The 16323-nt window shown below is 33.8% G+C and overlaps 3 protein-coding genes across 5 annotated transcripts; all 3 read right to left on the minus strand.

The window, feature by feature from the left end:
- Positions 1-155: 155 nt before the first annotated feature.
- Positions 156-4231, minus strand: LOC145233254 (ADP-ribosylation factor 1-like). Its single transcript, XM_080097949.1, has 4 exons — positions 4024-4231; positions 3520-3630; positions 2399-2523; positions 156-1087 (listed from the first exon to the last, which is right to left on the minus strand). The coding sequence occupies exons 1-4, from the start codon at positions 4169-4171 to the stop codon at positions 923-925; spliced, it is 549 nt and encodes a 182-aa protein (XP_079954075.1). The 5' UTR covers positions 4172-4231; the 3' UTR covers positions 156-922.
- Positions 4232-5697: 1466 nt separating this feature from the next.
- On the minus strand, positions 5698-8751 carry LOC145233255 (ADP-ribosylation factor 1-like). The gene is made up of 4 exons (XM_080097950.1): positions 8607-8751; positions 8436-8546; positions 7080-7204; positions 5698-6430 (listed from the first exon to the last, which is right to left on the minus strand). Exons 1-4 carry the CDS (start codon positions 8749-8751, stop codon positions 6269-6271), a joined length of 543 nt encoding a protein of 180 aa, XP_079954076.1. The 3' UTR covers positions 5698-6268.
- Positions 8752-8784: 33 nt separating this feature from the next.
- LOC145233253 (ADP-ribosylation factor 2) lies at positions 8785-14711 on the minus strand. 3 transcript variants are annotated; one of them, XM_080097946.1, is made up of 4 exons: positions 14507-14711; positions 14336-14446; positions 10249-10373; positions 8785-9665 (listed from the first exon to the last, which is right to left on the minus strand). In XM_080097946.1, exons 1-4 carry the CDS (start codon positions 14652-14654, stop codon positions 9501-9503), a joined length of 549 nt encoding a protein of 182 aa, XP_079954072.1. In that variant the 5' UTR covers positions 14655-14711; the 3' UTR covers positions 8785-9500. The 3 variants fall into 3 exon arrangements, with proteins under 3 accessions (XP_079954072.1, XP_079954071.1, XP_079954074.1); XM_080097945.1 differs by lacking the exons at positions 14336-14446; positions 14507-14711 and adding exons at positions 10969-11079; positions 11320-12548; XM_080097948.1 differs by lacking the exons at positions 8785-9665; positions 10249-10373 and adding exons at positions 11490-12717; positions 13108-13232.
- Positions 14712-16323: the final 1612 nt, after the last annotated feature.

The raw sequence follows: 16323 nt of genomic DNA on the forward strand, positions 1-16323 counted from the left end.
AATTTATTTTTGTAAAAATGTGTGACTAATATTGGAAAAAGTAAAAAAGTTTTTTTACAAATAAGCAATAAAGTTTTTACAAAGTTTCGTTTTCCCACAATGCAACACACTTCCAACTTTATATTCCCATGTACATTGCCACTACATTCAACAAATCTTTTTTTTCACCTGTTTTATTATAGCATTTAGCGAAAACGATACACAAAAAGTTGGGAACGCATTAAGCATCAAAACCAGTATCTTCAAATTTGAAGAAATCCTTTGTGTTCGATTTGTTACCAAATTTTCCCTTCATAGTGTAAATGTTTGGCACTTTCCCCTTGCAACATATTTTGGCAAATTTCTTGAGAGGGAATGTATGTGGTGGTGGGATTAAATTTTTTGTTAGCCGGTTCTTTCACAAAAGTCATACTTTTTAGCCAGTTCTGTTACAAAACACCATTGACAGTAACCAGTAATGCTAACCGGTTTGCTGAACCCATAAAATTTCGTGAGACGGTTCTATTGAACCGGTGCGAACCCGCTGAATCCCACCATTGGATGTATGGTAAACACATACAGCGTAGCATATTAACCATGACAAAAAAGCCTACCAACAAGAAATGAAAGCTGTAAGGCTTGTTAATAGGCTGACCAATATATGTATGCATGTAGACAACTCAGAAAAGAATAGGACTAATTTTTTGTACAAGCAACAAAATGCACGGTTATTAAAAACCAGAATATGCAGATATATGCACATATGATCTTGATAACATGTTATAATCCGTTACACAGAAAACAGGACTGCTTACAATGCTAAATATAGTGTACATACAAAGTAAATTGATATTGCATGAAGCCTCATCAAGTGCAACATAACTACTCCTTAGCTAAGCACTTTTATTTGACATAAGCTTCAGGACTTGATAGCATGTGGAAATTAGGTTTGGTGTTTCTTCAGAGTGTCAGAAAGCCAATCAAGTCCTTCATACAGACCATCACCACTGGTAGCACATGCAGCCTGTATGTACCACTTGCGATTTCTTAAGTTTTGTAAACCAAGTTTTTCAGTGATTTCAGCGGGTGTATGAGCATTGGGTAGATCCTGTATAGAAAAAATAACATCATTTTTTGTCATTGACAAGTCCTAGAAAGACTCCTGTCATGGGTTTGAATCCCACTGCAGGCTAGATTTCTAGCCTACACCTTGTCAAGTGGTGAATGTTTTGTGATTGATTTGGTGTAACACCTTCAATGGGCCTGACGTACTGTCTCTTTTATACATGAGTGTGACATGATTGCTGGTCTGCTTAGACCAGGGGTGTCCAAAGTGTGGCCCGTAACGGCATTTTACGTGGCTCACAGCTGTTGTTTTAAATAGTGTTACGTATGGCCTGCCATAATTTGGATTATGCTTTGGGGTTGTGGCGACTTGTGACTTCACACAAAAGTGATCCATGGAACTTTACTTGCTAAACGAATTATACATAGTGCTGGCACAACAAAATTCCACAATTTCCTTAAATCTCTTGATACTTTGTTTTCTAATCTACGGTTAAAAACTTTGCAAAAAATGTTGGACCGGAGGCGTTTCACCTGAACAAAAATTGCCCCCAATTAAAAAAGTTTAGACACCCCTGGCATAGACGCTTCGGGGCTAAACCCAGTTGTAAATTTATTAGGGATGGCCTGAGCAGAGCCAGTACCCGAGTACTCGGTACCGAGCGTCGCTGTTTTTAATGGTCAGTGCTCGGCCGAGCAGTTGCACAAATTAACCCGAGCATTAAGTTTGCATAGTCATGCCCTGCTAACATATGTAACTGGTGTTCCAAAGGGTGTCTATCACATATGAACAAAAATGAATGATTTTTAAATGCACTCTGATGGTGGAAAAACGCGTACTTTATGGGCATGTACAGCTTAATAAAACACCGCCGGTGACGTAAGAGGCCTTGTAGAGCTAAAACAGAGAAAGGGGATTTTTTGTGATGTCATAATGCACCGAGCATGCTCGACCGAGCACCGAGCATTAAAGTGAGATGCTTGGTGCTGGACCAAACAGAACACTTGCAGTTTCGGCACATCCCTAAAATTTATGTTCAACTAAATTTTGGTCAATGATCTTTTAAAGATAAGTTTCAAACATTAAGAAAGGAAAATGGTACAAGAAACAATGGAATTAACATGCTGTGTTAGGAGCTTTGTAGGGCAAAAACATTTTGGCATTTGAGCATTGCATTAACAACTTTTTTACCACTTTTTTTCAATTTTAAGCAAATCACAATTGATATTTAACTGCCAAGATGTATATATTTATTATAATGAATCGAAGAGAGTTGAGCCTAAAAATAGTAGTTAGGTAATTAACTAAAAGTTGGAAGTCACCTAAAACAGGCATATCACACTTTACACTGACCTGTTTGTTTGCGAAAACGAGCAAAGCTGCATCTCGTAGCTCGTCTTCACTAAGCATCCGATTTAATTCATCATTGGCCTCTGAGAGTCTCTCCCTATCGTTGCTATCGACAACAAATATCAGACCTGCAAAATATTTAAAATCTGATCACGACTGTTTTAAGTACAATATTGCTCAAGGAGTTGTCTACAGTTAATTCAAACGAACATATATAATTGAACTGCTAATTCATATCATACACATTTATAAGTTCAATTGTTACTAGGAAGGTTGCTGTTATAAACATTTGGCAACTTGTAAGTTCTATATTTCATTTCACAATTTTCATTGTATTCCTTTCTTTTATCTGTTATACATATGATACCTAAAATCCCAATCTTTACACAATATTTAACAACATAATTGTCCCCACACACCTGTATACATTAATAGGTGGTATAAATATGGTACAATTGTTTTTGGATTGCAATAGGCAAGTAGAAAGACTTAACTTTAAAAACCTGAATATACAAAGTGACAAATTTAGAAGTCAAATTAAACTTTGTTTTGCAGTTGACCTACAGTAGCCTTTTGTCCTATGGTAGTCAAGCTACACAACCTTTTAATAACCTTTAGAGAACATTATGACACAGTTTAACCTTAAAGTTCAACAACTAAGTTTTGCCAATCTTGAAAAGGGTTTCACCAAATAACAAAAAAGGCTCTCAAAACTATGTAATGCACCACCAAACAATGTATGAAACCCCAGGGTCATGACATTTAACAAGAATATTTTTATTTTAAAAATCACATAACCTTTTTAATCAATGAGTTTACAAAACAATATGGACAGCCAAAATGCTTGGGATTGTTAAATTTGGATGATATTTGTTATGATATCATTACATCCTTATCAAGATGATATAACAACCAGTCTCCCCATGTACCTGTTGAGTGTAACCTAAAATTTTATGTCTAATATTTACAAAAAATTTAAAAAAATGCAAGAAGAATTCTTTTGTTGGCTGCTTAAATGAAATAACAAAATCTGCCACAAACAATATTCATGACAAAACACCTTGTTTGTAGACCTTGATAGTAGGACAAAGAGTTTATAAACCAAATAATTTTAGGTTAAATACCTTGTGTGTTTTGGAAGTAATGTCTCCAGAGAGGACGGATTTTATCCTGACCGCCGACATCCCAAACAGTGAAGCTGATGTTCTTATATTCCACAGTTTCAACATTAAAACCTAGAAGTAAAAATGTTTTAAACCAACCGCTATTCACAATTCAACTTTTCTTATTTTGTCATCAAAATAATAGAGCCACAATCACACAATTTAACACACTGGAAAAAAACTATGTTAAAAGCGAGAAATAATGACGTTTAACACCCATCAATGTTTAACACCCTACGTTCACACCGTCATTTCATAATGCATGCAAACTGCAAAGCAAGTGCCCTTCACACAACACAGATAACCAAACTCACAGAATATGCCAATTAACAATATTTAGGACAGCATTGTTTGGGGTTTGACAAGAAGACAAGCAATAAAGTAAAATTTGGATTTTGTTGTTGTATTTTAATAGTTTCAGGTTTAAAATCATAAAACAGGGTCACTAAACAGAGCTTCACTTACCAATAGTTGGAATAGTGGTAACAATTTCACCAAGTTTCAGTTTGTAAAGGATTGTAGTTTTTCCAGCGGCGTCTAAACCAACCATCAGTATTCGCATTTCCTTTTTGCCAAATAGACCAGAAAACAGTTTGGCAAATGCACTACCCATTTTTACAGTTTTGTATAACCTACAATTAAAACTGGAAAAAAAAGGGCATTTGAAACAGAAATGTTTTTTAGCATGGAAAACATTAATATTAGACAAAATATGTAATGACCCCACCCCATTAATGATTAATCCCTTTTGCTTAGACTACCTTGTTAAATAACTTCAGTCATTCAATAAAAACATTCAATAATTATAGTTTAACAGAAGTTACAGAATACAGAACCTCTACAATAATCTTGCTGTTTGATATTTTTTGTGATTTAAAAAAAATTATGATATATATCCTGTTGTTGTTTTTTTGCATTTAACCATTCACTTGACGGATCTATACAAATCTACATAAAAGTCTACACATTACTGCGACTCTCCTTAAAAAAATAAGACCCATTACATCACAAATTACAACACATATAACACAATCCATATCATGAAACATATCCAATGCACGAAAATTAAAAAAAAAAACCTTCAGCTAATTTTGTGTGTGTATTTTTCAATTCTAGTCGCGCAACGTTTTTCAGCTTTTAATAACTTTTTTTGTGTTATTATTTCAAATGTTAATAAATGTAAAGTTATTTTCTCGCAACCCGCTCTCGTACCGCACTGGTCTGGAAAGAAAAGAAACATTCACTAACTCGGGAGAGGGCGCAATTTTGTTTGAAGTTCAGTTAGTAAATTTTGCTTCATTTATTTATTTGTTTCCTTTTTTAAATAGTGGCTTATTAATTTAAAACATCTTATACTTATTTTTTCTTTGCATTTCAGCTGATTTAATTTTTCTCAATGAATTGATCACCACTAGTCAAGTTGGCCGAGTGGTTAGCGCAACCGCCTTGTGATCACAAGGTCAAAGGTTCGAATCCTATCTCGGTCGCTTGTGTTAACCTGAGCAGAGAAACTTACATTGCTCCAATGGAGCCGCCAACCCAGTGGTTCCCGATGGGTTGAACTAAACTGAAGTCACCAACTGCCTTAGTCGAAAAAATCAAATAAAAAATATTCAACAGTCTTGCAATAAAACAGGCAGCTCGACGGCGGACTCATTGTGATCATAACGCACTACGTTGTAAAGACCGTAAACTTTCTTCAACTTACGGGCGTTGCTTCATACCAACGACGGTTAAAAACGTCAAGTTCTGCGCCGTAGATCTCAATTTAGTTTAGGGATTATTTAGTTACAAGAGAAAAAAACACCTAATCGTTCTTAAGGAGTTATTTTCCACTGGTGATTCCATGTACTTAGGCTATTTCCAATCAGTTCTTGCATACTACAGCGAACACCTCGCTACAGTATAATCCCGTTAATCGCAGAGATTGGCAAATTGATTATGCAATTAACCGGATTCTTCTGTACAACTTTTCCAGTTGTTAATAATTAAACCGTTTAAAAAAAATTCCCACAAAAAGGTTCAGGCTTTTAAGTGAGGGTCCCAAACAGCCAAATATTTTGTAACTATTTTTAGAAATTCACATAAGTGCCCTGTAAAATATAAAACTTAATGTGTACATTTAGTTGCGCACAACAATTGTTTTGGAAATTTTACTAGCACGGGACATAAGAAATTTCAATGTGAATTGTCATCGAAAAGAATAAACACTTTGAACTCTGACATTAAGCATACAAATAACTATGCACTTGAAATATCATTCAAAAAGTTTACGAAGCTTCAGTTAATATGTTTTTGACCAACTTTGGTAATCATTAAAACTTTTTTCAGTTTGTTCGAAATCTAGAAACAGACAACATTTATAAATTGCACAATATCTTGGCTGTGCAATAACAACCAACAATCACTATGCAAAGACATACAAACAAATAAGCAAATATATGTGCATAAAAAGCAAGGCAAAAATTCTCAAAAACGTGTTGTCAAATTTCTGACAAGACATCTGACTTTTATTGTAGAAAAAACTGTATAAACTAAATGTTGGTCTTGTATTCCATTTAAAATTGTGGCAAATTTGTTACCATGGAAAGAAAAACACAACTTCATGTAAAAATCATATTTGTTCTGCATTACTCCACAAGTGTGCCACAAAACACCGTAGCGTGACACTCTTTCATTTCGCAAAGGCTTCAAAAATAGAGTGTTGAGTTTAACTTGCATTCTTTAGTTGTGCCGAAAGCCAGTCCAAACCCTCATACAAACCATCTCCGGAAGTGGCACAGGCAGCTTGTATATACCACTTACGAGTTCGCATACTTTGTAGCCCAAGTTTCTCAGTAATTTGGGCAGTTGATTTGGCATTAGGTAAATCCTGTCCAAAATAAAACTGGTTACAAAAGGGGTTCTCAAAAATGTCAAGGTCTAAATGTGGTGATTAATATACAGTATACCTTAGTAAAACCAGATTTGGTTAATCTGAATCTTTGCCTAATTCGGACAAATTTTTGGGTCCAGATTAACCAAGGTTTACTGTATTTCGAGAATTTGTCATTTTTGTGCTTAAATAGCTTAGATTTACAAAGTTTAAAACCTATTTTTTGACAAGTTTTGGTTATTATTATTTTCATGTTTTTCATTTCATGTATATATTTCATGTTACAACTATCATTAATTTGTTGCTTTTGTAACCACATTTTTTTGAATGGGCAATTTAGAATAGTATACTATTCCACAATAGTTAGGCAATTATAGATTTTTAATCCATCGGGCAAGCAACCACATTAAACCTTGGTTAAATTGGAATTGGTTAATCTATATCTTTCCCTAATTCGAAAAAAAAACTTGAGGTACAAATGATGTTGATAGCAGAACGGTTTTAATTAATTGTCATCGGTTAATCCAGATTTGATAAATTTTGGTCCACATTTACTGAGGTTCACTATACTACATTTACATTTTCTACTCTAAAATGCTTGTGTCATAAATTGTATATATTTGCCCAATGTGGGGTTTAAACTTACCTGTTTGTTTGCGAAAACGAGCAAAATTGCATCTCTAAGCTCATCTTCACCCAGCATTCGCTGTAATTCCTCACGCGCCTCACATAATCTTTCTTCATCATTACTATCGATCACAAAAATCAAACCTACAATTTCATACAAAAGGCTTTGATTACAACACATTCATTGCTTGTGAAAGCACTGTTTGAACTTGGGATGGGCTGAGCCGAGTTGAGCCAGAACCAGAGTACTCGGTACCCAGCATCGCTGTTTTTAAATCTTGGTGCCCTGTTGAACAGTTGCACAAACTGACCCAAGCAATAAATTTGCATATTGCTGATCTGCTAACATACAGAACTAATGTTCAAAAGGGTATCCAAGAACAAAAATTTTGGTGCATTTGCCTGTACAGCTAACATAAGGAAACTTGGAAAGCTACAAAACTAGCATGGAATTAAGAATGTTTGTGACATCACAATGGACCGAGCGCTCTCCGCCATGTACCAAGCATTAACATAAGATGTTCGGTGTTCGACCAAACAACATTTGCTATTCTGGCCAATCCGTAAAACGTAAGCATAAAAAATAGATCATTCCCAGTTATTTTCTTCAGAATAACTTTTTTCTATTTAAGATCACCTGTAACATTTGAGCACCAATCGAATGCACAGTTTTTAAACATCGTGCTAATTACAAGCATTAAGGAATAAATGAATTGTAAAGAAGACAGTCAAAATTTTTCAGCATACATTTTGAAACTAAATTCTTTTAACCTTGGCAAATCTAATAAAATGTCCACAAGTCCATGACTTAGACAAAAAATGCTAGCAAACAAAATGAAGCACAATTAGGGTGAAAAAGAGAGCTTAAGCTGATAAACAAACACAAAAAGTCGCCAAATGAGCCAACAATGGCCTAAAGTTCAGTTGAACAAATTAGGATACCTATTAGTTATGTGTGTAAATTTCGCAATTTCTTTGCCAAAACCCAATGTGGAATGCAAAAATGAAAAAAAATTGAAAAAACTAATCTGTCCATTTAACACAGTGGCCTTTAACATGTGGTATGCGGGAGCTTTCTGCTACATTAAATTCAACTTAGCTGACGCAACTGAATAGCACTGATTTTCTGCAAAACTCATGTCTTGGACATTGTTTGGAATTGTTAACTTTAATGTTATTCTAGTGGCGTAAAATAGGTCTCTAAATCAACCCATACAAACATGGTTAAAGTGGAATGCAGCGAATGAAAAAGTCTCCAGGTAGCACAGGATCAGTAAGGTTGAGAACAACTGATTTAACAGAAGGGCAACTTTAAATATTGTTGCCAAACATTTATACTTCATTTTTAAGTTTTTTAAAATTAAAGGTTGAATACCTTGTGTGTTTTGGAAGTAATGTCTCCATAGAGGACGGATTTTATCCTGACCGCCGACATCCCAAACAGTGAAGCTGATGTTCTTATATTCCACAGTTTCAACATTAAAACCTAAAATCACATAATAGTACATCAACGAAAATTACATTTCCATCACAAATTTATGCTTACCTATGGTTGGAATAGTGGTTACAATTTCACCAAGTTTCAGTTTGTAAAGGATTGTAGTTTTTCCAGCGGCGTCCAAACCCACCATCAGTATTCGCATTTCCTTTTTGCCAAAATAACTAAACAATTTCGCAAATGCACTACCCATTTTGTAGAGTTTATTAACACTACCCTATAAAACCTGGGGACATAATATATTTTTATTATACAGATAAAAAACAGCACCGTAAGCTATAAAGTGTCATTCACATAAAGAGTGTAACATGTTTTTTGAAGAAGAAGAATAACTGTTTCAACTTTTGTTTAACAGCTAGAAAAATACATTTTACCAAAATAAGTCCACAAATGTTAGGTGATTGCAGACAAAAATCACAAATAAATAAACATCTTGACAACAAAAAATACACACAGATTTATAGAAATAGTAAACCTCAATTAATCCAGACCAGTTTGGACCAAAAATTTGGCTTACCAAATGTCGATTAGTTAAAGCCTTACCACATTACAAATCATTTGTACAGAAGTTTTGTCCAAATTATGCGAAATCAGGATTAACTGATGTCGATTAGTCAAAGCTATACCACATTACAAATCATTTGAAGATTAAATTTGTCCGAATTTCGCCAAATCTGGATTAACCGAATCTGGAAATCTGAAGTTTACTATACACACCATTAATAAAAAATGAAGCGTAGGGAATTTAGCACAAAAAATTGAAGCAAAATGTATTGTAGTTACAAAGAGAAATAAAAACACATGTTGCTACCAAACACAAGCCTAAACACTTGCTACAAGATAAAAACGTTTGCACCAATAGTTGTAGTTTCACTCCAGTTTGCAGCTTGAAGATTAGCAACAGTTTTTTTTGCACTGGATTTAGCAATATTGGCAGGTTGGTTATTTCTTGCAGTTTTGCAGCGTTTTCGATAGCCAGTCCAAACCCTCATACAGGCCTTCGCCGCTGGTTGCACATGTAGACTGCATATACCATTGCCGACTTTTCTGCTTATGTAACCCAAGCCTTTCTGATACATCCGGTGGGCTTAATGCATTTGGTAAATCCTTAATGAAAGCAAAAATGGTAAAATTAAAGTATTTGCAGTGACAATTTTGTTTTTTTGGTAAAACATTGTGTTTTGTTGTTCATATCGTATTAAGCACTTGTAAAAAAAAAATATTTTTATTTATGCATGACCAATTTTGACACATAACGATTTTGTACATGACATGCCTGAGTGATCTTACAGCGAAATTAGTTGAAGCTAGTCTTCATTAATTTGACTTAAATTATATTTTTACTTATTTCATGTCTCATGTTGGTGTTATTTTATTACACAATTCTGATTAAATAAGGAATAAGTAAGTTATATAACAACTATTTTGGTGGCTTTAAATCCACCCATTAAACCTTTTTTGACAACCTGCGTTATAAATAACACTTTACAATACAGTATAGCTGCAAAGATTTGTTTATGATCCACCAATTGTGCCATCCACTGTTTAGCACTTCATGAGGTTTTAACATTGCACAGTTATGTCTGACTTAGCATTTGTTTTAGTGCAATTGTGTGTTTTCACCAAAGCCAGATAAACTCAACCTAAATATTTTTTAATTCACAAAAGTTTGGCAGTTATTTTTACAAACCTGTTTATTGGCAAACACTAATAAAATTGCGTCTCGCAGCTCATCTTCAGCAAGCATTCGATTCAATTCATCTTTAGCTTCTTCAATTCTTTCACGATCGTTGCTATCCACCACAAAAATTAACCCTACAAATAAAAAATTACCTTACTGTGATACTAAGCATAAATTACATATTCTCAATATCTGTGCATTTATGTGTTAAAATATCTCTACTATTATATATGCCCTTTTTAGCAACATTTATATTTGGCACAACAAAAAGCTACTTTTAAACACAACATTTTATTCAACTATAAATTTGCAAAACTCTAAAAACTACCCAACTGTAAAAAAGTAAGTTACAACAAAAACATGTCTACAGAAATAGTGGGAATCTAGCATATGTTTTACATTCATAAAATGTAATACACTTGGTCAAGACATAGTAAGGTTGCTAAAGCATGTATTAGAGCAAGGGTGGTGCACAATCGACAAAATCTATTTCAGTTTTTACAGCCAATTGTTTAGCAAAAATAGTTTTATTCAAATCACTGCCATCCGTATATATACATATTTTAATACACACATTCACGGCCACATGAATTTATTTTTGCAGCTGTATAATGGCAAGCTGTGCACCACTGCATTAAAGGTACATTACAACATGTATTTTATACTTTATCTTTTTTAAAGGTTTACATGTTCAATAGTTATCTACATTGTAACATAAACAATTTGAACCTTGTGTGTTTTGGAAGTAATGTCTCCATAGAGGACGGATTTTATCTTGACCGCCAACATCCCAAACAGTGAAGCTGATGTTCTTGTACTCAACAGTTTCAACATTAAAACCTACACAAGAATATAAAACTGTGTTTATACAAAAATCATCATAAACCAATGGATGCTCTTCAGTATTGATTACTTTTTCTGTCTTGTTTAGAATTGAGAATACTATTTATGGCAGAAATCAAGTTTTATGTTACTACATTGCATTGCATAATGATACACTAATTACAGTGTACTGAATGCTTCAGTTTAGTATATCTATTGAAATTCACTTTAGCCTTACAAAAGTAGCCCATACTTTACCTATGGTGGGAATAGTGGTGACTATTTCGCCAAGCTTGAGTTTATAAAGGATTGTAGTTTTTCCAGCGGCGTCCAAACCAACCATTAGTATTCGCATTTCTCTTTTGCCAAAAAAACTTTTAAACAAATTACTTATTGAAAGACCCATCTTTTGACCTATTCCCTAAAACCTTCATAAAGATACAATAGTTTAGTACACGAAGAATTCATATGTGAGCAGCAAAATGAAGAGAGCCACCAAATTGTTGACACAAAAATCATATTTTTCAGCCGGTTCTGTTACAAAAAGTCCCTTGACAGTAACCAGTAATGCTAACCAATTCGCTGATCTTATAAAATTTCGGTACTATAGAACCGGTGGGAACTGGCTGAATCCCACCACTGGTAATATCCCAAAATTTGATATTTATATTAAATTTTAAATGTGTCTATATGTTGCCCATAAAAGAACGCCACAATGATAAATTTGAAACAAAACATTTCCCAGCTGATCGAAAAAGTAAAAATGTTAGTTATTTACTTCTTGACCATGGCAAAAACGCAAAGATACCAACTGCAATTGTACAACACTGCCACCAAATAAATAGGCTCAGAGAGGGTAAAGAGCACAAAACACATTGGTCAAAATGCTAGAGAAAATTTAAAAACAAACTATCAACACATTTATCACTTTTGCAGTTGCATAATAAGTGTACAATAGCTTCATGTGTGGCACAAAAATGAAATATGTTAGTGTAATTAGTTGGTAAACATACTGATTTGTAGTGCACTATATTTATGTCACTCTTAATAAAGTAACAAGCAAGGTATGAGTTATTTTTAAAGGCAAAAATATCAATTTGGCCGACATATACCAAAGAAAAATAATAATGAATAGCATGCACTACACATAATTTGGTAATGTTTTCAAAATTGTCTTTAAAACACTATTTGATACAGTGAAATTTATCAAATAACAAAACTGAACAAAGATTACCTAAAAATCAAACAAAATGTTCAATGTGTCTACACCACAAGCAAAAATGACCGGCTTCATTTCATACCAATTACATATGTGACCAACAATTAAACCCAATATTATTATATTTAAATAACATGAGATACCACTTAAAATGCAGATAAGCACATTTTGTCCAAATGAATCCAAAAATTGAAGTGCTCAAGGGTGTAGTATTCATGGCCAATGTTCGAGGTCCAAACCCTTTAAAACTAATTCTCATAACAAAACAGAGTAATTTATTTGGCCTGTTTTAGTTTGTTGGAAAGCCAGTCAAGACCTTCGTATAAACCGTCCCCAGATGTAGCACAAGCGGACTGTATGTACCATTCACGAGCTCGCATGGAAGTTAAGCCAAGTTTTTCAGAAATATCTGCGGCCTTCATAGCATTCGGAAGATCCTAAACAAATGTGGTATTGTTAAAATATTCAAAAACAGTCTAAACCATTATATAAAAGTATCCCAAAACTTTTTTAAATATTTTTGATGCAATTTTAGGCTAAAATTGCTTCCTGACAAATAAAAACCAAAAAAGTTAGGAAAGCGTTGCACTACAATTTACACTAATAGATTACATATATACTTACTAACATGCCAGTCAACCGAATTCATATCAATTAAACGATTAGCAGTCTAACAACTAACTTCTGAAAAGTTTGCATACATTTTGCTGCATACTTAACTATTCATGAGAAGTAACTTGTAAAACAAGTCTTGATTGTGAAAAAAATAAGCCTTGTTAAAAAAAACCAAAACCTTTTTTACTTATTGAAAAGATATTGAAAAGTACCTGTTTGTTTGCAAACACCAGCAAAATTGCATCCCGTAGCTCATCTTCAGCCAACATTCGATTGAGTTCCTCCCGTGCTTCACAAACCCTCTCTCTGTCATTGCTGTCCACCACAAAAATTATTCCTAAAAAAGAAAAAATTCTACATAAGCTATTGCTGCCAGGAATAATATCAAGTTTGTAGAGCTCATCTGACAAATATTTTTATTCCGACGTTTCGACTAGTGATGTACCGAATCGGCGAAATTTCAATTCGGCCGAAACCGAATATTCGGTGGTTTTGCCGAATAAATTCGGCCGAATCAACCGAATCTTTTATGACGTCACACGAAGTCGTACGCTACGCATTTGACATGAAAACATAAGTTTTTCTAACTGGCAATTAGTGCAGAATGGCTGTGTTTCGTCCTAAGTGTAGTTCTGTGGGGTTTAACATTGCCTCAAGCATGATTTCCAACCCGACAGAAATTACTGATTTTTTGCCTGCAATGGCAAAAACGATACTGTGTTAAAAATATAATAATTGAGGCAATTTTCGTTGGTAATAAGCAGAAAAGACACGTTTACCGCTTTAAATGTGGGTTTGTAAAAGATTCGGTTTCGGCCGAATCGCAACAAATTATTCGGCCGAAACCGAATCTTTAAAAAAGTGGCCGATTCGGCCGAATTAATTCGGCAAACCGAATATTCGGTACATCTCTAGTTTCGACGTCCTATACAGATACCCTTCATCAGAGTAAATAACACTATATTGACAAAACTTAGGGCAAATGATTTGAACTGTGATAAGGCTTTAACTAATTGACATTGGTTGGATCTTAACCTGGATGGACAAATTGTTTGGTCCAAACCAGTCCGGATTAACTGTGGTTTACTGTATTATAGTTCTTTGGCTTTTAACACAAAACAATTTCTAAAATGCAGGTCTGTAAACAATGTTTAGTAAAGTTGACTGTATTAGGCTGTTCAGAAATTTTATGAACACAATTAAAAAGTTACATATGCCCATAAAATGAGTCTCACATTTTTTACAAAACATTTAAAATCATAAAAGATAAAGAATTATGCGATTCTTTGCCTTATTTGTATAAAACTTGAGATACAAATAATTTATAATGTGATAATACTTAAAATGTATGGTCCAAACAGGTTCAGATTTCCCGAAGTTTACTGTACTTCCGAAAAAATATATCTAAAACCAAGTATATATATGTTAAGAAATTGGCACCTTGTGTGTTTTGGAAGTAATGTCTCCATAGAGGACGGATTTTATCTTGACCGCCGACATCCCAAACAGTGAAGCTGATGTTCTTGTACTCAACAGTTTCAACATTAAAACCTTAAATTACAGAATAGTTTATTAACGAAAATTATATTTCCATCACAAATTTATGCTTACCTATGGTTGGAATAGTGGTAACAATTTCACCAAGTTTCAGTTTGTAAAGAATTGTAGTTTTTCCAGCGGCGTCCAAACCCACCATCAGTATTCGCATTTCCTTTTTGCCAAATAGACTAGAAAACAATTTGGCAAATGCACTACCCATCGTGCAGTTTATATATTTAAACTACTCTATAAAACCTGGCAAAACAACAGTTTTTTTTTTACAAATAAATCATTAAAAAACTTAAAAGGTGCCTTTCCTATATATTTCCATTTTATATATTCTATGTCCTATTTACTAGTTTACTAAACACAACAATTGACCAAATAAGTACTATCAGGGTCACACTAAATGCAAAAAGAATAAAATAAGGGACAACGGAAATTTTATGCATTTCTAAAAGCGAAGTTTAATTCAAGAAAACGGAAAAATAATGAAATTTTAAATCAGTTGAAAATGGTTTTTATACAAGTTTAAACAAATAAAAACCAAATAAAGAAACTTTTCCCTTTTTTCTGGTGTTCAAAGATAATAAAACAGAAAATTTCACTCCTTTCCTGATTTTTTCAAATTTGATTTATCTCATATTTAGAAATGAACATTTTTTTTCTGCCGTTCCTTTCTTTTCCGTTCTTAGTCTTTATATTCTGCTTTTAGTGTTACCATAAATACTATAGCCCCAGTTAGTCGTTTTTTCAGTTTACCTCATCAAAGATGTTACTAATATGTAGTAATACAAATAGCTGAATGAACAGTTAAGGTTTTGCTTAGAGCTACAAATCAATTTCCCATTTGAAACCGGCTTCACCGGTATTCAAACATTAATTGTCTAGATACGAAAAATCTATGAAAACAACACCACCGACATATTTCCTTTAGTAACATGAACTACGTGTAAAATATCCTATACTGCTGCCAATAAAAAGACACCAAAATTACAATTTAAACCCCAAGGCGTTGACGAAATTTCTTTACAATAGAATAGCAAGGAAGTGTGGTAGCGTGCCACGTCACGGGACCTGTATATTGTGACGTCATTATTCTAAATTATTTTTTAATTTAAGGGTTTGTTTTTTTGATATTTAAGATTCTCTTCCACAAAAAAAATCTATGCGTAACTACCGGTGAAATTAAGAAAATTTTAAACAATATTGGTTGATAATAAAGCTAAATTTGCACGTGGAAATATTACTTAAAAAAACTACGCAAGTCTAGATGATATCAGAGTATTTTTTTTATTATTGTTTTGGCTCCAGCAGTTTTATGGAAGCAAGTTTACACACTTGAATGGAAGTTTTGATTCCACCTGTTTTTATAAATTCAAACAAATTTTCCGAAAAGGTACATAGCATTTTTGAAGTTTCTGTCTGTTGGCTAGGGCGGCTAGTTTTTTAGTTTCGTGACGTCACGTTTGTATGACGTCGTGTAACTGTGACGTAATAGTTTTTTTGAAATGGGGTAAATGAAATTCATTTGGATTTTCCCACTAGATTGGGCTAGTTTCTGACATCAAGTTGCGGTTTTTTAAGAGTTAGTCAAAATGACGATTTTATTTATTTTACGTGCTATTTGATATCCATGTATCTTTGCAAACAGTAAAAAGAAGTTATAATTAGACTTGTTTTTGATTTACTTCGTAGCGGTTTTGGGGTCCTGTTCTGATCAGCAAAGTGACGGTTATGGGAAATGTGACCTGATAATCGTTCCACCAATTGTACCCTCATCTGTGTCGCGCTTTTTAACGTCTGAATGTTGCGCAGCTATTCCTGGCCTGGTGAATATTTTAGCGTAATTGTGCTGCTACGATTTTGCCCGGCGAAATAAAATCAAC

The sequence above is a fragment of the Phallusia mammillata genome, chromosome 6, assembly GCF_965637545.1.
Source record: "Phallusia mammillata chromosome 6, kaPhaMamm4.hap1.1, whole genome shotgun sequence".
Lineage (NCBI taxonomy): Eukaryota > Metazoa > Chordata > Ascidiacea > Phlebobranchia > Ascidiidae > Phallusia > Phallusia mammillata.

Excerpts from the sequence above, each read along its gene's own strand:
- LOC145233254 (XM_080097949.1), bottom strand. The coding sequence starts at position 4,171 with ATGGGTAGTGCATTTGCCAAACTGTTTTCTGGTCTATTTGGCAAAAAG. Across the intron at positions 2,524-3,519 it reads TTACTTCCAAAACACACAAG|GTCTGATATTTGTTGTCGAT; the intron begins GTATTTAACCTA and ends AATATTTTGCAG. Across the intron at positions 1,088-2,398 it reads TCGTTTTCGCAAACAAACAG|GATCTACCCAATGCTCATAC; the intron begins GTCAGTGTAAAG and ends TTTTCTATACAG.
- LOC145233255 (XM_080097950.1), bottom strand. The coding sequence starts at position 8,751 with ATGGGTAGTGCATTTGCGAAATTGTTTAGTTATTTTGGCAAAAAGGAA. Across the intron at positions 7,205-8,435 it reads TTACTTCCAAAACACACAAG|GTTTGATTTTTGTGATCGAT; the intron begins GTATTCAACCTT and ends ATGAAATTGTAG. Across the intron at positions 6,431-7,079 it reads TCGTTTTCGCAAACAAACAG|GATTTACCTAATGCCAAATC; the intron begins GTAAGTTTAAAC and ends TATTTTGGACAG.
- LOC145233253 (XM_080097946.1), bottom strand. The coding sequence starts at position 14,654 with ATGGGTAGTGCATTTGCCAAATTGTTTTCTAGTCTATTTGGCAAAAAG. Across the intron at positions 10,374-14,335 it reads TTACTTCCAAAACACACAAG|GGTTAATTTTTGTGGTGGAT; the intron begins GTGCCAATTTCT and ends TTTTATTTGTAG. Across the intron at positions 9,666-10,248 it reads TAGTGTTTGCCAATAAACAG|GATTTACCAAATGCATTAAG; the intron begins GTTTGTAAAAAT and ends GCTTTCATTAAG.